The following is a 25417-nucleotide window of genomic DNA, read 5'->3' on the forward strand; positions in this document are numbered from 1 at the left end:
GGGTATTATATATCTAGTGTGCGGCTCTGCAGGTGGAGGTAGGTGCAGGGTATTATATATCTAGTGTGCGGCTCTGCAGGTGGAGGTAGGTGCAGGGTATTATATATCTAGTGTGCGGCTCTGCAGGTGGAGGTAGGTGCAGGGTATTATATATCTAGTGTGCGGCTCTGCAGGTGGAGGTAGGTGCAGGGTATTATATATCTAGTGTGCGGCTCTGCAGGAGGAGGTAGGTGCAGGGTATTATATATCTAGTGTGCGGCTCTGCAGGTGGAGGTAGGTGCAGGGTATTATATATCTAGTGTGCGGCTCTGCAGGAGGAGGTAGGTGCAGGTTATTATATATCTAGTGTGCGGCTCTGCAGGTGGAGGTAGGTGCAGGGTATTATATATCTAGTGTGCGGCTCTGCAGGTGGAGGTAGGTGCAGGGTATTATATATCTAGTGTGCGGCTCTGCAGGTGGAGGTAGGTGCAGGGTATTATATATCTAGTGTGCGGCTCTGCAGGTGGAGGTAGGTGCAGGGTATTATATATCTAGTGTGCGGCTCTGCAGGTGGAGGTAGGTGCAGGGTATTATATATCTAGTGTGCGGCTCTGCAGGTGGAGGTAGGTGCAGGGTATTATATATCTAGTGTGCGGCTCTGCAGGTGGAGGTAGGTGCAGGGTATTATATATCTAGTGTGCGGCTCTGCAGGTGGAGGTAGGTGCAGGGTATTATATATCTAGTGTGCGGCTCTGCAGGTGGAGGTAGGTGCAGGGTATTATATATCTAGTGTGCGGCTCTGCAGGTGGAGGTAGGTGCAGGGTATTATATATCTAGTGTGCGGCTCTGCAGGTGGAGGTAGGTGCAGGGTATTATATATCTAGTGTGCGGCTCTGCAGGTGGAGGTAGGTGCAGGGTATTATATATCTAGTGTGCGGCTCTGCAGGTGGAGGTAGGTGCAGGGTATTATATATCTAGTGTGCGGCTCTGCAGGTGGAGGTAGGTGCAGGGTATTATATATCTAGTGTGCGGCTCTGCAGGTGGAGGTAGGTGCAGGGTATTATATATCTAGTGTGCGGCTCTGCAGGTGGAGGTAGGTGCAGGGTATTATATATCTAGTGTGCGGCTCTGCAGGTGGAGGTAGGTGCAGGGTATTATATATCTAGTGTGCGGCTCTGCAGGTGGAGGTAGGTGCAGGGTATTATATATCTAGTGTGCGGCTCTGCAGGTGGAGGTAGGTGCAGGGTATTATATATCTAGTGTGCGGCTCTGCAGGTGGAGGTAGGTGCAGGGTAGTATATATCTAGTGTGCGGCTCTGCAGGTGGAGGTAGGTGCAGGGTAGTATATATCTAGTGTGCGGCTCTGCAGGTGGAGGTAGGTGCAGGGTATTATATATCTAGTGTGCGGCTCTGCAGGTGGAGGTAGGTGCAGGGTATTATATATCTAGTGTGCGGCTCTGCAGGTGGAGGTAGGTGCAGGGTATTATATATCTAGTGTGCGGCTCTGCAGGTGGAGGTAGGTGCAGGGTATTATATATCTAGTGTGCGGCTCTGCAGGTGGAGGTAGGTGCAGGGTATTATATATCTAGTGTGCGGCTCTGCAGGTGGAGGTAGGTGCAGGGTATTATATATCTGGTGTGCGGCTCTGCAGGTGGAGGTAGGTGCAGGGTATTATATATCTGGTGAGCGGCTCTGCAGGTGGAGGTAGGTGCAGACTGGAGTCTTTATTATTTGGGGTCATCATTATCATTAACCCCTTCAAGTCTCAGCTATTTTCACCTTTAACCAGTTCAGGACCAGTTTCCCGCTATTCCTGACCGGCTCATTTACATTCAGTTTAACCCCTTAAGGACGGAGCCAGTTTTCTACTCTATGACTCGGCCATTTTTTGCAATTCTGACCAGTGTCGCTTTGACAGGTTTCGAGAGGTGACGCCAAAAAGTGGACCCCACGGTTTATTACCCACTTTCTTATGAGCGCGGTGATTCCCCACATGTGGTCAGAAACCTCTGTTTGGACAAATGGGAGGAGCCGGAACAGAAGGAGCAATATTAGAATTTTGGAAAGCAAATTTGGCTGAAATAGATTGCGGGCACCATGTAGCATTAGTAGGGCCCCTAAGGTACCTAAACAGCAGAAACCCCCACAAGTGACCTCATTTTGGATACTTGACCCCTCAAGGAATTTCTCTAGATGTTTGGTGAGCACCTGGAATCCCCGGAGGCTTCACAGGATTTTATAACATTGAGCCGTGAAAATAAAAAAAAATGTCTTTTACCACAAAATTGTTACTTTAACCAGATGGCTTTTATTCACAAGGGTAACAGGAAAAAATACACCATAAAATGTATAGTGCAGTTTCTCCTGAGTATGCATATACCTCATACGTGGAGGAAATCAGCTGTTTGGGCGTATGGTAGGGCGCGGAAGGGAAGGAGCACCATTTGACTGTAAAATTAGCTGGAATCATTAGCGAATGCCATGTCGTGTTTAGAGAGCCCCTAAGGTGCCTAAACAGTGAAGCTCCCCCACAAGTGATCCCATTTTGGAAACTAGACCCCTCATGAATTTTATCCATGGATATATTGAGCATTTTGAACCTACGGGTACTTAACAAAATTTGAAAACCTTAGGTCGTCATATTGAAAACGTTCATTTTTTTTTTTAACAAAAATCTTGCTTTAGCACCAAATTTCTCACTTTTTCATGAGGAAACACCAAAAAGTGGACCCCACAGTTTCTTAACCAAATTTGTATGAGCTCAGTGATACCCCACATGTGGTCAAAAACCTCTGTTTGGACAAACGGGAGGGCTCAGAACAGAAGGAGCACCATGTAATTTTTGGAAAAGTTTAAATAAATGGCGGGCACCATGCCGCATTTGCAGGGCTCCTAAGGTACCTATACAGCAGAAACCCCCACAAGTGACCCCATTTTGGACATTACACCACTCAAGAATTTTACTCAGGGTTAAGTGAGCATTTTGACTTCACAGGTAGTTCACAAAAATGTTGCTGTAGTGACAAACCTCTCACTTTTAGGCTATGTGCCCACAATCCGGCGACACTGCGCAGATGTCGGTGTTGTCCACAAGAGAATGCAGCTGCCCGTGCCCACGATCCAGGTTCAGGCCACTGCGGACTTTATTCTCCCTGCGAAGAACACACTCATCTCCACAGCATAAACTGACCTCCTGTGTCTGAGGAAGCTGCGCCGCTGGTCAGTTTATGCTGCAGAGAAAAGAAGCACAGTGGGCATGAGATTTCTAAACATCCCGCTACTGCGCTTGTACTGCACAACATTGCAGTCAAAACACTCTGCGTCCAAACCTTCAAATGTTGATCATAGGAACACAGCCTAATAAGCTAGGATAGATAGATAGCTAGATAAATAGATGTCAAACACATATATAATGTCCCACCCCTCTGCATATTCTAAGCTGGCACCATTTAGTAACTTTCATGAGGCACTAAAGGGTGTTTAACCTTGTATTTAGCCCCAAAAAAAAAGAATAAATTAAATAATTAAAAAAAAAAAAAACCAAACAAAAAAAACGAGCTGGGGTAAAGCAGACTAAAGCAGAAGGCTGCAGACCACAGCTGACAGCTTCACCTTGGCTGGTATTCCAAAATGAAGGTATATAAGTAATTAAAAAAAAAAGTGGGTTCCCCCCAAAATTGGATTTCTAGCCAAGGTAAAGTTGACAGCTGTGGTCTTGTATTCTCTGGGTGGAAAGAACAATGGTTATTTGGCCCTTCCCAGCCTAAAAATAGCAGGCCGCAGCCGACCAGAAGTGGCGCATCCATTAGGTGCGCTAATCCTGGCGCTTCGCTCTGGTTCTTCCCATTGCCCTGGTGCGGTGGCAAATGGGGTAATAAATGGGATGATGTTTGGGGTTAGGCTTTACGGCGTCTATCAGATACCCGACATCACTAACCCAGTCAGTAATAAAAAAAAGACAAAAACATTTATTTGAAAAAACACTCCCCAACACATTTTCTCTTTCACCAATTTATTGAAAAGAAAAATAAATCTAGTCCGCGGTAATCCATTTTGGAGGTCCTACGATGACTATGGACCTTCCAGAATATGGGGGGCATGCTCAGTGAATGTATCCCCCATTTTCTGGAAGTGCAAACCCTCCATGTGAGGAGTGTGGTTGCAGTGAAGCTACACTCACACTTCCCGGGTCCACAGCATGGCAGTGTGCGCTGCAGTAAGCTCAGTGTCACTACTAGCAAGGAGCCATCTGAGAGCTACTCTGCACATGTGGCCAGTATCTTCTCAGAAGGAAGAGGAGGGATCATGGGGGATAGTCACTGCAAGAGGCAACGGGAGACTGGGGATTGACGGAGTGACCTGGCTGGACCTGGGGAGAACTTTGATGTCGCATCTGACATGTAAGATACAACAGAACTCAGAGGAGGAGGATGAGCGCAGCACGCGTGCCGGCCATTTTAAATGATCGGGTGGGGCGTGGGACTGGGGGGGGCACTTTGGCCACATCGGGGGACCGGGGGAGGCGACTTATCTCCCATCTGACATGACTGATCATGCCAGATGGGAGATAAATCATTTTTTTTCAGCCCGAATCTTGCTCTCCAGGGTCTAAGCTACCCTCGGTAGCTAAAACCATGGAAATTTTGCGATGCTGGGGGGCGGTATACACTTTATTTCTTTATTGCTTGCCGGCAGCAGCGGGAGGGGATTAACACTATGATCGCTAGGACATTATTTTACTGCCCGCGGTCATTAAGGGGTTAAAGTCTACGAGCTCCGAAACCAGTTTAGAAAATCTAAAAAAATTTATTTACATAATTTTTCCAGTTTAGGAGTGAAATATAATGTGGGCACATTTTATAATGGGGTTAATTTTCCCATTTTGTTGCCCTCATACAAGAAATGGGTGGTAAATTGTGCGTCAGCGAGTGCACAGATCCGTACGCCATGTGTGGCCCCTCTTCTTCCGTTAGAAACAACAACACATCGAATCCTAATTCCATTCCCTGTTCTTAACCGAAAAACTGGGAAATGTTTTGTTTTTGCTCTTTTGTATTTTCCTACTCTTATTCCGGGAGCAATTACTCTTTTATTTTTCCGTTCAGATAATGTGCTACTTTTACGGTTGTACTATTTACCGGTACATAGCACATTTCATGTTGAATATTTTTTAGTTCCCAAATGATATCTCACCTCCCTTATCTCCATTAATTTTACAGATCGGCTCATCTCCTTCACCATTCAGGTCCTTATAATATCGGATCCTCTCAGTGGAGATCTTCTATAGAAGAGAATTCTCCTGATTGCCCCGTGAAGGATGGATATGGACAGGGACAAGATGGCGGAGAGGATATTACACCTCACCCTAGAGATCCTCTTCCGGCTTACTGGAGAGGTGAGAGATTCTGATGACGTCACATTACATCATTCTTATCTATGGGAATAACAGATGGACAGAACTGGAGAGGTGAGGACTCTGGAAATGTCTGGAGTGAGATTTATTACTGTGTCTCTCCATAACCAGGATTACACAGTAGTGAAGAAGACCTCTAGTGAGCGCTGTCAGGCCCCTGTGTCTGAGGGATGGGGAAGACCCCTGAGCCCAATCACGGGGTCTCCACCTCACCCCCCGATACATGAGGACATCAATGACCAGAAGATCCTAGAACTCACCTACAAGATGATTGAGCTGCTGACTGGAGAGGTGACACTGCTGGGAATGCTGGGACATTATACAGTAACGCTATGAAGGGATCGGGGGTGACGTTATCATTGTATGTGTCAGGTTCCTATAAGGTGTCAGGACGTCACCGTCTATTTCTCCATGGAGGAGTGGGAGTATTTAGAAGGACACAAAGATCTGTACAAGGACGTCATGATGGAGGATCCCCGGCCCCTCACATCACCAGGTAATAGACAGGACTAAATACACACGGCCTATAATTATCTGTATGTAAGGAATGAATTCAGTCCCTGTATGTGTCTCCTCCAGGTCTATCCAGTAAGAGGACAACACCAGAGAGATGTCCCCGTCCTCTTCTCCCACAGGACTGTAAACAAGAAGATCCCGATGTTCCTCAGGATCATCAGGTAGATGGAGAGAAGGTGACATGAAATCCCCCTATGATGTGTAGACGGCTGTGAAGGTCTTGTGCTCAGTCTTGTTTTATCCTCCAGTATTATATGTGATATACTTGTGTAATGAGAGCGGTGGGGATGGCAGGATTAGGAGAGATAAGAGCTTTGGTTCCTTTTAGTTCTCGTTCACACTACTGTATTTTCAGTGCTGTCCATAAAATAACACAACGTCTCGTCCTCAGACCATTGTTATTGGATGTGGCGGTGCAGATGGGGATTTTTCTTTCTCACTGACATAATCTGCGTGTGAGAATAATCCCAGCATCCTCTAGTGCCTTCCGTAAATCGGAGGAGACTCGTCCATTCAGGTCTGTGTCTGCACAAACCATCAGATTCCCACCAGCTCCACCATACAGCAGACATTGTGTTACGGATACATTGCAGTTCTGTAATGTAGGAAGCTGTAAATGGTCTTGTAAATTATTAATAGCGGCTGTAAATACCGGATTGTATATGGATGACAAATAAGAAAAGACTTGTCCTAGTTTTCTGGATGAAGCTGTGATGATTCTTTATCCGGCCGTGTGATCCCGGCATCAGAGGCCGTTACATCCCGGGAAGAGAGGATTTATCTAGAAAGTGTAAAATTTTTCCCTTCTCTGAATATTTCTGCCTCCGGTCACATCCCGTCTGCCGGTATAACGGGCTCCGCACCACAAAACCTACGTCCAACTCATCAATTCTGTTGGGTTTTTCTAAGTCACTTTTTTTTATCTTCTCGTATTAATGTTTTTTGTTCCAGATTCTTCATATTGGTCCAAGTGGATCATGAAATTTGCGCTCAATAGAAACACTTTGTATTTTTCCCTTTGACCTGTGTTTGTGACTTTTTAGTGCAAAAAGTCTCATGTTTTCCTAAATGGTGACAAGTTTGCACCAAAATATTTGGTCCACATAAAATATCTCGGGTGTGGACTGGAGAACATTTCTGACAAAATGTCCTAGTTTTTAGGTTGAAGGTAGACATACCGTTCCTTGAAAAACTATTCACACCCGATGAACTTTTCCACAATTTTTCACATTACAGCCACAAACAAATACATTTTATTGGGGTTTTATGTGATACCAACACAAAGTAGCAAACACTTGTGAAGTATTAAAGGAAATTATACACGGATTTGTAAATATTTTAAGAAATTTAACTCTGAAAATTGTAATGTGCAGTAGTATTCAGCCCCCTGAGTGAATACTTTGCAGGACAAACCTTTCACTACAATTGCTGCTGCCAGTCTCTTGGGGAATGTGTCTACCAGCTTTGCTCATCTACAGGTCACATTTTTGCCCCTTCTCCTTTATAAAACAGCTCTATCTCCGGTATATTGGATGAAGGCGTCTGTGAAGCAATTTTCAATTCTTATGTTTTGCTTTTAAAAATGTCCACTCTTCCATAAAGGCTAAATTTGTGGAGTTTATGACTTAGGCTGGGGCCACACGAGGCACTACTGCGATGCTCGCATGACACTCGGCTTGCGCTGGCAGCATAGCGGGAGCCGAGTGTCATGCTAGTATCCCTGTGACTACGGTCCGACAGTGCGAGCGGACCTCAGCTGCGGGGGCGGCCCGGCTCTCAGGAGGGGCGGGCCACCACTGCGGAGGAGCGGGCCGGCACGGAGGAGGGGCGGGTGGGATTTCTCTCCCTCTCCTCCGTAGCCGGCTATTGCGATTCTCGCTCTGCATGCGCGGTGCACCGGTGTACCGCGAGTGCAGTGTGATTTTTTTTTTTTCTCGCCCCATTCACTTGAATGGGTGCGAGAGAAAAGGGTCTCGAATTACAGTCGTAGCATGCTGCGATTGTTTTCTCGGTCCGATTAGGGCTGAGAAAATAATCGCTCATGGATGCTGACACACAGGCTAGAATTGGTCCGAGTGGAATGCGATGTTTTATCGCACTCCACTCCCACCAATTTTCTCAACGTGTGGCTAAGGCCTTATAGTTGTCCTGTGGACAGATTCTCCCCCTGAGCTCTGGATCTCTGCTGCTTTTCTACTGACCGTAGGTCTCTTGGCTGCTTCTCTATAATTAGTGCTTTCCTTGCTTGGGATGTCAGTTTAGGTGGACGGCCATGTCTTTCTCGTTTTGCAGTTGTGCTAAAGGTGACAACTCAGCATCTGGAGATTTGTGTGAGGGGTGAACTGTTCTTAATTAGGCCAGACATATTGTGCCTTTGATAGCCAAATCAAAAGAAGAAAGCCATTGTTTCATGTCAGACAGACCAGAGCCCTATTGTCTGTTAAATGTTGATTGCCTCAGCCTCTTTGACTATGTCAATTAGAAGAATATTATGCAGTCGAATTTAATTGAACCAATGAGAGAACAGCCATCTCCCACCAATCCTGTAAGATACAATACTCTGAAATGAAAACTGAGAAGTATAAAAAGGGCTTTGCTCCTCTTACCACATTCATTTTGCAGGACTTCAGCCTAAAATCCTCATTTTTAGCTGGAGTATCACAGATGTGCTTCACTGCTCAATGCTGAGCCCACAATTGTGCCTGGAGAACCCAGGTGAGGACAGTTCAGTTGCCTGGCTACATATCTTGCTGTGCTCAGTCATCTTTCTAAGCTTGCCGCTATCTCCTATCAGTGGGTGCTCATCAAAACTGAGATGCTACTGACTGGGATAGTTGGCCCCGAAGTCACAGAGTTTCTAATCCCTTGCGAGCCAACGGATGGGAGAGACTCTGTCGCTTGTACCATCTTGTGATCTTGCTGGAAATGTACGATATGTGTTTGCCTGTTGGTGAACCAGTAATGTCCTACCAAGGTGTGGTTCCCTCACCCTGTGTTGTCTAAGAAGTGTACTGCCCACAAAAAATGAGTGCGAGCGTTCAGTGGGATGAGCCCTGGTCTGAGCAGTCTTTCTAAAGACAGCTAGGTCAGAGGACGACTGTACCCAATGACCCTCTTGTCTCCACACTATACTCCTGCTATTTTTGGATGATGGATTGAAAAATGCTTAGTGAGATGTTCAGAGCTTTGGCTATTTTTTTTTTAAATAACCAAACCCTGCTTTACTCTTCTCCACAACTTTATCCCTGACTTGTCTGGTGGGTTTCTTGGTTTTCAAGATGCTGTTTGATCCCTAATGTTCTCAAACAAAACTCGTGAAATCTTCACAAAACAGCTGTAGTTATACTGAGAATAAATGATACAGGTGACTCAATTTACTAATTATGTGACTTCTGGAGGCAATTGGTCACTCAGGGGCATCATACTACAAGGGGCTTAATACAAATGCACATCACAATATTCAGATTTATATTTTTAAATATTTAGAAAACCATCTATCATTTCCTTTACACTTCACAAAAACTTGTTAATTAATGCTGGTATATAACATAAAATCACAAAATGCATTTACATTTGTGGGTATGATGCTAAAATAAGTGGAACGTTTCGGGGGTGTGAATACCTTTACAAGGGGCAAAATTCCTTCATGACTAATATTATCAGACTAGTTCCCTGGATCAATGTCCCATCACAAAATCTAGTACTGAAAACCTGCCATAATATACTTTTTACGGAAGGCATCCAAGCCCGCCTTGAATTTTTGTAGTCTATCAAGAATTATTACATCATGTGTCAGAGAGTTCCATATTCTCACTGCTCTTACAGTAAAGAATCCCCATCTGTGATTATGATTGATTCTCCTTGTCATCATTGCAGGCCTCAGTTGTAAAAAGCTCATTAGAAATATCTCAGTAATGCCTCTGATATACTTATACATTGTAATAAAATCGCCACGTAGCCTTTGTGTTTCCAAATGAATAACCCCAAGCTTGCTAACCTGTTCTCCTAGTGCAGACCTTCCATTCCTTTAATGGTCGCACTTCTCTGCACCCGCTCTAGTTCAGTCATGTCCTCCTCATTCACTGGAGTCCGAAATTGTGCAGAATATTGTAAGTGTGGCCGCACTAGTGACTTGTATAGAGGCAAAACTGTTCTTGTCCGGAGCATCTGTGCCTCGTTCACTGCATCCTATTATATTATCTGCCTTGGCAGCAGCTTCCTGGCCCTGGTTGGTTTTCTCGTCCTCCCGCACACCCACGTCTTTTTCAGTGTCGTTATTATGCAGTAATTTTGCAAATATTTAAAAAAATTGCAGTTTAAAAATCATCCAAAAAAATCTGGAAAGATAAAAACCTGAAAACATACAAAAAAACCCCCAAAAACAAGCAAACAGATGAATATTATAAAATAGTCACGTTCCATACATGTCAAGTAAATGCCGCTTCTTAATATTATTGGATCAAGAATCTTCATTTCGGTTCCTGCAGCCCAAAACCAGGAATTGTCTTCTCCTTCATGCCATACATGATAGCGTTATTTCTGCAGCCAGTGATCGGATATAAAGTCTCCAGTAATTATATTACTGTACAGGATTCTTTATGATGTCACATCGTCATCTTCTCCCTATTCAGGTCCCTACAATATCGGATCCTCTCAGTGGAGATCTTCTATATAAGAGAATTCTCCTGATTGACCAATCTAGGATGGATATGGACAGGGACAAGATGGCGGAGAGGATATTACACCTCACCCTAGAGATGCTCTTCCGGCTTACTGGAGAGGTGAGAGATTCTGATGACGTCACATTACATCATTCTTATCTATGGGAATAACAGATGGACAGAACTGGAGAGGTGAGGACTCTGGAAATGTCTGGAGTGAGATTTATTACTGTGTCTCTCCATAACCAGGATTACACAGTAGTGAAGAAGACCTCTAGTGAGCGCTGTCAGGCCCCTGTGTCTGAGGGATGGGGAAGACCCCTAAGCCCAATAACGGGGCCTCCACCTCACCCCCCGATACATGAGGACATCAATGACCAGAAGATCCTAGAACTCACCTACAAGATGATTGAGCTGCTGACTGGAGAGGTGACACTGCTGGGAATGCTGGGACATTATACAGTAACGCTATGAAGGGATCAGGGGGTGACGTTATCATTGTATGTGTCAGGTTCCTGTAAGGTGTCAGGACGTCACCGTCTATTTCTCCATGGATGAGTGGGAGTATTTAGAAGGACACAAAAATCTGTACAAGGACGTCATGATGGAGGTTCCCCAGCCCCTCACATCACCAGGTAATAGACAGGACTAAATATACACGGCCTATAATTATCTGTATGTAAGGAATGAATTCAGTCCCTGTATGTGTTTCCTCCAGTTCTATCCAGTAAGAGAACAACACCAGAGAGATGTCCCAGTCCTCTTCTCCCACAGGACTGTAACCAAGAAGATCCCGATGTTCCTCAGGATGTGTCTCCTCCAGCTCTATCCAGTAAGAGATATCTACTCATGTACTTTCTGCACTCATTTTGTGTTCACATTTTTAGACTTTCTGCTCTGGTTTTTCAGCTGTATTTTCTTTGCTTCTGCTTCTTCTGTTGTTTGTTTCCAGTGCCTTCTGTATGTCGTTATGAAGGCAACTCAAAGACCTGCAGAGGGTTCATAAATACCCTGTTTCCATGAAAATAAGCCCTATACCGAAAATAAGCCTTAGTTCCAGTCAGGACCAGTGTTGGGAGGAGTCAAACTGTGCAATTTCTCAGGAACCCCAGTCTCTCTTAGGGTCCCCATCAGTTGTATTCTAAGGTTGATTGTTTAAGGACCTTTCATGAAGTCATGTGGCATGATGTAACCAAAGGTCTTTTAATTCTAGGAGTCTAAATGAACTGAACAGGACACAGGCTGGCATGCAGGACTGGTATTAGGGGAAAGGGAGAGCAAATTGGGCAATTACACAGGTCCCCCATTCTCCTAGCGGCTGCAGTGTTTATATGCCTATTATAGGAATGCTTAAGAACCTTTTTGACATCACGTCATGTGACCAAAGAAAAAGGGGAGAAAAAAGCCTCAATAGAAACAAGTGAACACCAATGTATAAACAAGGTATATAAATTTTATTACGTTCGGAACATACAAAACACAGACTATGAAAATTATTTAAGAACAAAACAGCCATCTGTCCCATAGACTACATATAATTCTGTGATAAATAGAATATCATTTTAAATATATGGTCCCTTGGGAAAATATATACAAATACGTCAAAAATAGAAAAAACCTCTATAAGGCTACTTTCACACTTGCGTTGAACGGTATCCGTTGCATTGCGTTGTGTAACGGATGCAACGGATGTGTTGCATATAGTGACACAACGGATGCAACGGATGCTGCAAAACAACGCAATTCGTTTTGATTTTTTTTTTTTTTTTTTCCCGGTTTTACCAGCGGCAGACTATAGTGAACGATCAGCTGATCGTTCCCTGCAGCCGGCCGCTGGGTGATCAGCTGATTGCTCCCAGTAGCCGGCCGCCGGGTGATCAGCTGATCGCTCCCGGCCGCCGGGTGATCAGCTGATCGCTCCCGGCTGCCGGGTGATCAGCTGATCGCTCCCTGCAGCCGGCTGCCGGGTGATCAGCTGATCGCTCCCGGCCGCCGGGTGATCAGCTGATCGCTCCCGGCCGCCGGGTGATCAGCTGATCGCTCCCTGCAGCCGGCCGCCGGGTGATCAGCTGATCGCTCCCTGCAGCCGGCCGCCGGGTGATCAGCTGATCGCTCCCTGCAGCCGGCCGCCGGGTGATCAGCTGATCGCTCCCTGCAGCCGGCCGCCGGGTGATCAGCTGATCGCTCCCTGCAGCCGGCCGCCGGGTGATCAGCTGATCGCTCCCTGCAGCCGGCCGCCGGGTGATCAGCTGATCGCTCCCTGCAGCCGGCCGCCGGGTGATCAGCTGATCGCTCCCTGCAGCCGGCTGCCGGGTGATCAGCTGATCGCTCCCGGCCGCCGGGTGATCAGCTGATCGCTCCCGGCCGCCGGGTGATCAGCTGATCGCTCCCTGCAGCCGGCCGCCGGGTGATCAGCTGATCGCTGTCACTTGCCGGCGCCCGGGCATGCCGGCGGGCGGGCGCTCAGCTGAGCGCTGTGACTTGCCGGCGGCCGGGCATGCTGGTGGCCGGTCATTCAGCTGAGCGCTGTCGCTTGCCGACGGCCGGGCGCTCAGCTGAACGTTCGGCCACCGCGAGCCAAAATAAAGTTTGATTTAAAAAAAAAAAAAAAAAAAAAAAAGAGCATGCGCAGTGAAATCCAGAGGATTCCGCTGCTCAAAATAACGTTACATGCTGCGTTCCTCCCGCTGGGCGGAAGCAACGGAGCGTCGCCCAGCGGAAGCAACGCAGCTCCTTTTGGTACAATCCGTCAACCATACAAGTCTATGGGAAACAGCGGAATCCGTTAACGGATTCCGCTGTTTCCCAAAAGGGCGGATTGTAACGGAAGGAAAATAACGCAAGTGTGAAAGTACCCTTAAGCAGCGGTACAGTGAAAGGAGAATAATAGTAGCATATATAGTGGATATAGTCTATAGCAAAAAATAATAAGGATACAGGATAACCTCAAGAAGTGGTATAGTGAAAAGATGACAAATGGCTAAACCTGTGATGAATATATCCTATATTAGAATGCACCCACAGGACACAACAATGTCACAATCAGGGTGGATTTGATTTAAATCACTAGTCAGTAAGGCTTGATTTAAATCAGTGATTTAAATCAAAGTTTCTACCTAAACTACTTCTTGCTACTTTAACATGCAAGTAGATGAAGATTTTTAGAATCACTTTTTATATTACTGTTTTCTCCCCAGTTTAATGGGTTAATCATTCATATTTGGACACCACTGTTCTGTTGTACTTAGGAAGGAGAAAAATAATCCTGACCTTAATAACAATTTAAATAGATTTATTCAACTGAAACAATAACAACATTACAGCATAAGTTATTTGCTTAAACAAACATCCATCTTTGTTAACTAATTTGGCTAAACAAAATATATATATATTTTAAGAAACTTAGACTGTCAGCCCAGCCGACACATGAAAAACTTAAATACTACTGTCCCTGCTGTCCTCTTTAGCTCACTTGTCGTCATCTTCATCATCATCTTCTTCTTTGTTCCTATTCATAATCTGGAAAAGAAAAACAAGCTTTCCTGCTTTATTGGGTCCCAACCGATTTCTCAATTTAGAATGAATGAGTCCAAAGGAAGAGAATATTCTTTCAACGCCTGCAGAAGAAGCTACTGCTGTTAAAAGTGAAATCATTACTTGAACAGTCTCTAAATCCAAGCGCTTAAGTGACTTCCACCAGTTTACTGGTGTGACCTTTCTTAAAATATCTTCAGCAAACATATATTTCTTGAATGGTTCCCCCTTAGCTCTGAAGTTTATTATAGTTGGCATTAAAGATGGATGATTGCTGGATACCCATGTCATAGCTAACTCCTCTTCCTCAGCACTTAGGTTTTGACCCTGATATTGGATATTGACAATATTTGCCAAAAAATGAGCTGGAGTCAGTGCTTGTCCCATTCGTTTGTTTACTGCTTGTAATTTAATTCTGTCCATGTGTAGTTCTGTTTTTAAGTGTTCACTCAGTTCCTTCCAAATTTCAACAGCATCCGCAATAAAACAGCTATTTTTCTGTATTTTGTTTAAAGCTTGAGAGATGGGTTTCAGGAAGCTCAGCATATGTTCAACATTTCTCTTAAGCCCAATGTTGAGGATTTTGGCCGTGACAGTGCCATCTATTTTATCTCGATTTTCTTCACAAAGTGTCATCAGAATAGGCCAGTTTTTGATATACTGCTCAAAACAGTCCACCACAGAGTTCCATCTAACATCTTGTGGGAGCGTTAGCTTGGTTCCACCCATCCTTTTCAGAGCTGCTGTAGCAAAATTATTATTACGGAAGTATTTAGCAATTTCAACAACATTAGCCTTTATTTCTGAAACACTTAAGTCTTTGGCTAAGAGGTGCAGCAAATGAGCACTGCAACCATATGTTATTAGCAGCTTTGTATTCCCTCCCTGCTCTTCTAAATCTCTTCTCATCTTGGATACGTTTGCATCATTGTCAGTGACCAAACTGCGTACTAGACATTTGAATTTTTGTTCACATGTCATTATAGCTTTTACTGCCACTTCTTGTAAGTATTCTGCTGTGTGTGCATTTCCTGACGTATCAGTTGTTGTTTGTGCAAGGAAGACATTACCTTCTTCTGTTGTTATACAAGCACATACAATAGGATCATTGTGGACATTACTCCACCCATCAATACTTAGGTTAACAATTTTACCCTCCAGAGCTGTTGCACATTGCTCCATTTCTCTGTCATACACTTGATCCAGCAGTTTCCCTGCAACATCAGCTCTGCTGGGTGGACTGTATCCTGGTCTCAGTGACTGAACCATATTAATGAAATGTGGGTTCTCAGTCAGACGGAAAGAAGAGTTTGTTGCATAAATAAACTGGGCAATTTTTTCATCAATCAACTCTTTTTCTAATCTGCTAGTTCTTATCACAAACCTATCTATGGTGGTTCCAGGAGGTAAAGGTTTTTTCTTCCTTTTGGGTGATGGTGATATGTGGCTGTGGGTGTCTGATGATGCTGCTGCTGCTAAGGAAGCACTATCCTGGATGGATAACTCTGAAACTGTAGAACAGGATGATGGTGATCATGGAGGTGGATAGTTTCCAGAATCCATGAATTCCCCTAAACAAAAAAAGTCAATGCTGTTATTTTATTGTTTATTATACTATTGTACACAACACATCACTGCCCCTGCCCCAAAAGGAATATTTGTTTTTCTTCATAACTGTACCAAATGACAGTAACATGCAGTAATAATAAGAAATATAATTTTTCTCACACATGACAGTTCAGTCTTTAGAAATAGGATTCAATAAAAATGTTTACCAACCTGAAGATCCTGCCTGTTCAGAAGTGTTTCTTTGGTCATCTTCATCACCGCACTTCTCATGATGTTGCCTCATTCGCGCCACCAGGCCTTGCATCTCTTTGTTGCATCGTTTGCATTTTGCATGCCTGCCTTACCGATAGGCGAAGGAGCTTCATTAAAATATTCCCAAACTGGGTCTCTTTTACGGCCTGCTGCCATTATAAGGAAAGAATGTAATAAACCTCAGATCGTACACACAAACAGATCCAGACTTGTCTGTCTGTGGCTATGCTGCAGTATTGTGCTCAAAGTTTACCTTTCATTTTCTTGTCTGCTTGCCCTTCCTCCTCCTCACACTTAGATTCACATTCTTCTTGTGTTGTGCAGATCTATTCCACTCCAAACAATCAGAAACATATTGTCTAACTTCTTGGACTTGGCACTGAAGGGGTTGATTCTGTATTCATAGGTTTGTAGAACAATAGGATTAAGGTCTTTTTCTCAACTCTGTTCATGTTGTAATATTTTTGCCGTGAAGAAGAGGCTGGGACTTCTGCGGAGTCAAATTCAGTTTTGAGAACTGCGTAAGTAAAGCGAGCGTCTGTGATAATATAGGAGAGAAACTGCCCACTAATCCTACAGAAACCTCTGGAAGGGCATGGCATTGTGAATGTTACACATATACAGCCTTTATTCTACTGAGTTAAACAACTCAGCTTTATCTCATGATGGAAGAACCTTTGGATGGTAAAATATTTTCCTCAAAAAGCAGTTTATTGAAAAAAATCCGATTTTAAATCAAAAAAATCCGATTTAAATCAAAAAAATCCGATTTTTTTTTTTTTTTTATTTTTTTTAAAAAAAAACATTGATTTTTATCCACCCTGGTCACAATATAACACCATAACAGAATAATGTAAAGGATGACCCCTGTGGAGTGGCCATACAAAATACAAGAATTGGTTACATCTGTAATGGCTTATTCCCAAGACTACAATCAAGGTACACAATGTCACAATTGGTCTCCAGACATGTATTATAAAGAGTAGCCCCTATAATAATCCATTACCGATAACTGATTATAAAGACCCTATGGGAAAAATGAATGACATGGATAACCAGAAGACAATACCCTATTAAAAAGGAAAAAGCCTTTACCCACACATTGAATGAGTAGCCGAAAAATCAATACTGTGCAAGGGAGAATATAAATCCCTGGCTACTACAATAGCATGTCTGGACCCTGGTAACCTCTGCAAGAAAAATATGGGGACCCAAGGTAAGAGGGACAGTCAGGCAGTCTACCCGACGCGTGTCGCCGCCTATTGCGGCTTCATCAGGGGCAAGTGACACATAACATCAACCGGACAATTAATAAAGCTAATGTGATTACCGTAAATTGGTATCTGGTGGATGTGCAGCTGCACACGTGGAGAGGGAGGCGGGCCCGCCATGATCTGCATGCGGTCAAGCAGCACGGAGGAAGTGAGGAGGTCACATGATTCATGTTCTGTGACCATGGAAACCAATTACACAGATCGTGCCATCATAGACAGACCAAGTAATGATGAAGTTTCTCATCCTGCATATCTGCAACCCTGACAATAGTGTGTATATATATATATATATATATATATATATATATATATATATATATATATATATATATATATATATATATATATATATATATATACACATCTATATACACAGAGGTACAGAAGACACAGTTTTCCTAAGATAATACGGCTAAGAAAACATGGTCACTTTAATAAAAAGTCTTTCTGGAAAAAGAAATGACATTGCTATGTTTCAAAAAGAGGGGTACATATGCATGCGCGCTGATGGCCACCATTTTGTTATTAGCAGTATCCAATAACTCATTGATATAATATAATAAATAAATTTATAAAACCAATGTGCATATGAATGCTGAAATAACAATGGAAAAGGGCAACAAAGTGGAATATAGGCAACAAAATAATAACAGCTGATCCACAACCTACAGTTAGGTCCAGAAATATTTGGACAGTGACACAAGTTTAGTTATTTTAGCTGTTTACAAAAACATGTTCAGAAATACAATTATATATATAATATGGGCTGAAAGTGCACACTCCCAGCTGCAATATGAGAGTTTTCACATCCAAATCGGAGAAAGGGTTTAGGAATCATAGCTCTGTAATGCATAGCCTCCTCTTTTTCAAGGGACCAAAAGTAATTGGACAAGGGACTCTAAGGGCTGCAATTAACTCTGAAAGCGTCTCCCTCGTTAACCTGTAATCAATGAAGTAGTGAAAAGGTCTGGGGTTGATTACAGGTGTGTGGTTTTGCATTTGGAAGCTGTTGCTGTGACCAGACAACATGCGGTCTAAGGAACTCTCAATTGAGGTGAAGCAGAACATCCTGAGGCTGAAAAAAAAGAAAAAATCCATCAGAGAGATAGCAGACATGCTTGGAGTAGCAAAATCAACAGTCGGGTACATTCTGAGAAAAAAGGAATTGACTGGTGAGCTTGGGAACTCAAAAAGGCCTGGGCGTCCACGGATGACAACAGTGGTGGATGATCGCCGCATACTTTCTTTGGTGAAGAAGAACCCGTTCACAACATGAACTGAAGTCCAGAACACTCTCAGTGAAGTAGGTGTATCTGTCTCTAAGTCAACAGTAAAGAGAAGACTCCATGAAAGTAAATATAAAGGGTTCACATCTAGATGCAAACCATTTATCAATTCCAAAAATAGACAGGCCAGAGTTAAATTTGCTGAAAAACACCTCATGAAGCCAGCTCAGTTCTGGAAAAGTATTCTATGGACAGATGAGACAAAGATCAACCTGTACCAGAATGATGGGAAGAAAAGAGTTTGGAGAAGAAAGGGAACGGCACATGATCCAAGGCACACCACATCCTCTGTAAAACATGGTGGAGGCAACGTGATGGCATGGGCATGCATGGCTTTCAATGGCACTGGGTCACTTGTGTTTATTGATGACATAACAGCAGACAAGAGTAGCCGGATGAATTCTGAAGTGTACCGGGATATACTTTCAGCCCAGATTCAGCCAAATGCCGCAAAGTTGATCGGACGGCGCTTCATAGCACAGATGGACAATGAGCCCAAGCATACAGCCAAAGCTACCCAGGAGTTCATGAGTGCAAAAAAGTGGAACATTCTGCAATGGCCAAGTTAATCACCAGATCTTAACCCAATTGAGCATGCATTTCACTTGCTCAAATCCAGACTTAAGACGGAAAGACTCACAAACAAGCAAGATCTGAAGGCTGCGGCTGTAAAGGCCTGGCAAAGCATTAAGAAGGAGGAAACCCAGCGTTTGGTGATGTCCATGGGTTCCAGACTTAAGGCAGTGATTGCCTCCAAAGGATTCGCAACAAAATATTGAAAATAAAAATATTTTGTTTGAGTTTGGTTTATTTGTCCAATTACTTTTGACCTCCTAAAATGTGGAGTGTTTGTAAAGAAATGTGTACAATTCCTACAATGTCTATCAGATATTTTTGTTCAAACCTTCAAATTAAACGTTACAATCTGCACTTGAATTCTGTTGTAGAGATTTCATTTCAAATCCAATGTGGTGGCATGCAGAGCCAAACTCGCGAAAATTGTGTCACTGTCCAAATATTTCTGGACCTAACTGTATGTAATATGGAAGCACATATGCTATCTGTAAATTATGCATGTGCACACATATGTCTGTGGATGGATACCTGGCCTTGGTATTTCCCTTGTCATATCTTTAAACTTGTCAAAAAGTTGGATATTGACTAAAAGGGCCACTTAATATGGTGGTTATGGTGGTCTCCTAAAAAGAGTCACCCCTTGGCTGGGCCCTTCCCGGAGGGATATCTGGCTGGTTTCTGTGTTGAGACTCCTAACAGAGGCTCCACGGACCTTTTTTGATTTGCATATTTCCCAGGGGGCAATGTACCTAGGATTTCGCTGTCTTGAGCGCCCTCGCTGGCTGCTGGCAGTGTTTTCTCTGGCTGGTCTCCCCGAGATCAGTGATTGTTTTGTTTTGTTGGTCTACTAGGCATTGCTCCCACCTGGCCAGAATCCTACTCCACACTGATGAGGGGCAATACCCCAAAACGGCTGTCTGTGGATGGATACCTGGCCTTGGTATTTCGCTTGTCATATCTTTAAACTTGTCAAAAAGTTGGATATTGACTAAAAGGGCCACTTAATATGGTGGTTATGGTGGTCTCCTAAAAAGAGTCACCCCTTGGCTGGGCCCTTCCCGGAGGGATATCTGGCTGGTTTCTGTGTTGAGACTCCTAACAGAGGCTCCACGGACCTTTTTTGATTTGCATATTTCCCAGGGGGCAATGTACCTAGGATTTCACTGTCTTGAGCGCCCTTGCTGGCTGCTGGCAGTGTTTTCTCTGGCTGGTCTCCCCGAGATCAGTGATGGTTTTGTTTTGTTCACACATATAGATGACACATCAGCGGGCGGAGTATAATCCATGGATTTCAGCATTCTGGTACTCTGCATGTTAACTTCTCTGGTGTCTGTGAGCAGCACAGGGAGATGCAAGCGTCGAACCACATACTTAGTAAGACTAGCAAGAGTTATTCTCTGCTGGGCTCTTTGTTAATGTCTTTCATCACATGCTGTAGTGGAGCCAGTATCATTCGCTCCCCTTCTGTATATGCTGGCTGGACTATTCCATTAATGCCAGCTATAGGTTACCTATACAGGTCTGGTGAGGTGTTGTGATACAAACTAGTGGTTGCTGTGCATTATTGCTGTGAGCAGCTGTAGTGTTAACCCTTGTTGTCTTTTTGTTTCTGCCTTCCTGCTCTTGCTTTTCTCCTTAGTCTCTCACTGTTTATTTATGTGAGTTTGCAGTATGTCTGAATTTTGGTTTTCCCGTCTGTCGTAATCTGTATTTCCATCATACTCCTGCCCCTTCCTTCCACGTTCAGGGGTAATCCAGAGGTTAGGGATAGCCTAAGGTCTCCTAGCATGAGGGAAAGTATAGAAGCCTCTGTCCCTCATTATCCTACAGTCACATTGCGACAATCAATCAGATTATTTACGGTAGCACATTGCAGAGAACTGGTGTTAGGAATGGGAGATCAGAATTAACTAAGATGTAACTCTTAAGGGTGTTTTACACGCTGCGACATCACTAGCGAATGCTAGCGATGTCGTGCGCAATAGCACCCACCCACGTCGTTCTTGCGACATGTGGTGATCGCTGCCGTAGCGAACAACATGGCTACGGCAGCATCACACGCACATGCCTGTTCAGCGACGTCGCTGGAGACACCGAACAATCCCTCCTTCAAGGGGGAGGTGCGCTCGGCGTCACAGCGGTGTCACTAAGCGGCCGCCCCAATAGCAGAGGAGGGGCGGAGATGAGCGGCCGGAACATTCCGCCCACCTCCTTCCTTCCTCATTGCCAGTGGAAAGGAAATGTTCGTCGTTCCTGCGGTGTCACACATAGCGATGTGTGATGCCGCAGGAACGACGAACAACCAGCGGCATGCACCACCAACGATATTATGAAAAGGAGCGACGTGTCAACGATCAACAATTTTTGCCGTTTTTGCAATCGTTGATCGTCGCTCCTAGCTGTCACACTCTGCGATGCCGCTAACAACGCCGGATTTGTGTCACAAACACCGTGACCCCGACGATATATCGTTAGCGATGTTGCAGCGTGTAAAGCACCCCTTAGATCTCGAAATTGGAAAACAGATTCTGAATAATTTGTTTCCTAATTTAATTTCTTATGTTATAGTTTAAAAAAATAAATCTAATTTCAAAATTATATAATTAAAAAAATAATAACATTGTGTTTATTTTAGCAGATGACTGTATCAGGAGTTCAGATGGACCTCTAATATCTTCAGAATTTAAAACAGATGATCAAACTATCACACATGATAAATATGAAGAGCATGCTCTTGTCCAAGATATACCTACAGTCCTTCCTTGGAAAGCTGTGTCATCTGATCTTTTCAAACAAGTCCAAAATTCTGATTTATCACAGAATTGTAAGCAAAATAAAAGTTACACAAGGGATGTGGAACATGAACCAGCTCCTACAAGGGAGAAACCGTTTTCATGTTCAAAATGTGGGAAATGTTTTATTCAGAAATCAATCCTTGTTAGACATCAGAAAATTCACACAGGGGAGAAGCCATTTTCATGTTCAGAGTGTGGGAAATGTTTTATTCAGAAATCAGACCTTGTTAGACATCAAAAAAATCACACAGGAGAGAAGCCATTTTCATGTTCAGAGTGTGGGAAATGTTTTATTCAGAAATCTTACCTTGTTAGACATCACAAAAGTCACACAGGAGAGAAGCCATTTTCATGTTCAGAGTGTGGGAAATGTTTTATTCAGAAAATAAACCTTGTTAAACATCAGAAAAATCACACAGGGGAAAAGCCATTTTCATGTTCAGAGTGTGAGAAATGTTTTATTCGGAAATCTTACCTTGTTAGACATCAGAAAAATCACACAGGGGAAAAGCCATTTTTATGTTCAGAGTGTGGGAAATGTTTTATTCAGAAAATATGCCTTATTAAACATCAGAAAATTCACACAGGGGAGAAGCCATTTTCATGTTCAGAGTGTGGGAAATGTTTTATTCAGAAATCACACCTTTATAGACATCAAAAAAATCACACAGGGGAGAAGCCATTTTCATGTTCAGAGTGTGGGAAATGTTTTATTCAGAAATCACACCTTGTTAGACATCAAAAAAATCACACAGGGGAGAAGCCATTTTCATGTTCAGAGTGTGGGAAATGTTTTATTCAGAAATCACACCTTGTTCTTCATCAAAGATCTCACACAGGGGAGAAGCCATTTTTATGCCCAGAATGTGGTAAATGTTTTACTAGGAAATCAGGTCTTGTTTACCATCAAAAATATCACACAAAATAAACAATTTTTATGCTCTGAAGGTGGAAAATGTTATTCTCAGAAATCAGATCTAGTTAAACATGTGAAGAAGCTGCACAGGGAAGGAACCTTTTTCATGTTGTGAATAATTGAAATGTATAACTGGTAAATCAAGTCTTGCCAACCATCAGAAAACCAACAGATTGGAGCAGCCATTCTTGTTTTCAGAATTTGCCAAATGTTTTTTATCATTAATCAGGTCCTGTTGTCAGATGAGTCACACGGGATAAGCCATCATGATGTACCATAAGTCAAAGGGTTTATCCAAAATTCGGATACAATTGCTCAAGTAACAATTGGTGAGGGAAAGAAAATTTTCCTCTCTTTTTAAACCTATCGTATTTTTCGGACCATAAGACACACCTAGGTTTTGAAGGAGGAAAATAGGGAAAAAGAAAAATCACACAGGGGAAAAGCCATTTCTATGTTCAGAGTGTGGGAAATGTTTTATTAAGAAAATATGCCTTATTAAACATCAGAAAATTCACACAGGGGAGAAGCCATTTTCATCTTCAGAGTGTGGGAAATGTTTTATTCAGAAAATAAACCTTGTTACACATCAGAAAATTCACACAGGGGAGAAGCCATGTTCATGTTCAGAGTTTGGGAAATGTTTTATTCATAAATCAGATCTTGTTAGACATCAGAAAAATCACACAGGGGAGAAGCCATGTTCATGTTCAGAGTGTGGGAAATGTTTTGTTCAGAAATCTTACCTTGTTAGACATCACAAAAGTCACACAGGGGAGAAGCCATTTTCATGTTCAGAATGTGGGAAATGTTTTATTCATAAATCAGATCTTGTTAGACATCAGAAAAATCACACAGGGGAGAAGCCATTTTCATGTTCAGAGTGTGAGAAATGTTTTATTCATAAATCAGATCTTGTTAGACATCAGAAAAATCACACAGGGGAGAAGCCATGTTCATGTTCAGAGTGTGGGAAATGTTTTGTTCAGAAATCTTACCTTGTTAGACATCAGAAAAGTCACACAGGGGAGAAGCCATTTTCATGTTCAGAATGTGGGAAATGTTTTATTCAGAAAATAAACCTTGTTACACATCAGAAAATTCACACAGGGGAGAAGCCATTTTCATGTTCAGAGTGTGGGAAATGTTTTATTCGGAAATCTTACCTTGTTAGACATCAGACAAATCACACTGGGGAGAAGCCATTTTCATGTTCAGAGTGTGAGAAATGTTTTATTCAGAAATCAGATCTTGTTAGACATCAGAAAAATCACACAGGGGAGAAGCCATGTTCATGTTCAGAGTGTGGGAAATGTTTTATTCAGAAATCTTACCTTGTTAGACATCAGAAATGTCACACAGGGGAGAAGCCATTTTCATGTTCAGAGTGTGAGAAATGTTTTATTCATAAATCAAATCTTGTTAGACATCAGAAAAATCACACAGGGGAGAAGCCATTTTCATGCCCAGAATGTGGTAAATGTTTTACTAGGAAATCACTTCTTTTTTACCATCAAAAAAATCACACAAAATAAACCATTTTTATGTTCTGAATGTGGAAAATGTAATTCTCAGAAATCAGATCTTGTTAAACATATGAAGGAGCCGCACAGGGAAGGAACCTTTATCATGTTGTGAATAATTGAAATGTTTAACTGGTAAATCAAGTCTTGCCAACCGTCAGAAAACCAAGAGAGCGGAGCAGCCATTCTTGCTTTCAGAATTTGCCAAATGTTTTTTATCATTAATCAGGTCTTGTTGTCATATGAGTCACACGAGAGAAGCCATCATGATGTACTATAATTCAAAGGGTTTTATCCAAAAGTCATCTACAATTGCTCAAGTAAGAATTGGTGAGGGAAAGAACCATTTCTCTCTTTTTAAATGTATCGTATTTTTCAAACAATAAGAATGTGGTCATGATGCACTGTTATGAGGGGATCTGCTGCTGACACTGTTACGAGGGTAATATCACCCAGTTTCTAGTGCAATGTGTTTAATGACTTTCCGTTTAAATAGTGCTTATAACAAATCTGTGGCTGCCTTTATTATTTACTAAACCAGTGAAGATCCGTAGATTAGTGAATTTAAATATAATCCAGTACCAAAACTTTTTGAAGTGTCCCTAAAGTCCCCCAAAAGGAACTTCCAGGTTGTGAGATCCTACAACCATCAGCAATCACTCACAGTGGAAAAGTGAGCTCTACGACCCCAGCTCTGCGGCATCCTTCTTAAGCAGTTCAGTAATACCTTAAAAAGTAAGTGACCGCGCTGGATCAGTGGAGAGAGCAATGTCTCGTGCTTAGATCAGCTGCAGAGATTTGTTGGATCCCGCTCTGCACACTGAGATCCAACAAAATGGAAATTCGAGCTCCACTTTGAAAGTAAGTTGGGCATTTCGAGAGGCTTTATGAACATTTGTGAAAGGTTTTGATACTGGATTATATTTAGATAATTCACTAATCTCAGGTTGCCCACTGCTATTTTTACTAAAAAGCGCAGCCCCAGATAGGGGAAAGAAACTCTTAAGTATATCACATTGTATATAATTGCATTTTAAAACTTGTTTTGTTAATAAATGTTGGTAAAATATATATTCTTCGGGGGGGCGGAGCTGGACATGGCCGTGTGAGGACGCTGACTCCA

General features: G+C 42.9%; 1 protein-coding gene across 1 annotated transcript in view; it reads left to right on the top strand.

The window, feature by feature from the left end:
* LOC142258790 (uncharacterized) overlaps positions 1–25116 on the top strand; it is an 89258-nt gene extending 64142 nt beyond the window's left edge. Inside the window, exons 5-10 of the mRNA XM_075331386.1 lie at positions 10621–10689; positions 10819–10998; positions 11081–11204; positions 11288–11401; positions 21696–22768; positions 23203–25116. Of these exons, the coding sequence (XP_075187501.1) occupies positions 10621–10689; positions 10819–10998; positions 11081–11204; positions 11288–11401; positions 21696–22768; positions 23203–24306 (2664 nt within the window). The 3' untranslated portion in view covers positions 24307–25116. The remainder of the gene's footprint in view (positions 1–10620; positions 10690–10818; positions 10999–11080; positions 11205–11287; positions 11402–21695; positions 22769–23202) is intronic.
* Positions 25117–25417: the final 301 nt, after the last annotated feature.

The sequence above is a fragment of the Anomaloglossus baeobatrachus genome (genome assembly GCF_048569485.1).
Source record: "Anomaloglossus baeobatrachus isolate aAnoBae1 chromosome 5 unlocalized genomic scaffold, aAnoBae1.hap1 SUPER_5_unloc_11, whole genome shotgun sequence".
NCBI classification, from domain to species: domain Eukaryota; kingdom Metazoa; phylum Chordata; class Amphibia; order Anura; family Aromobatidae; genus Anomaloglossus; species Anomaloglossus baeobatrachus.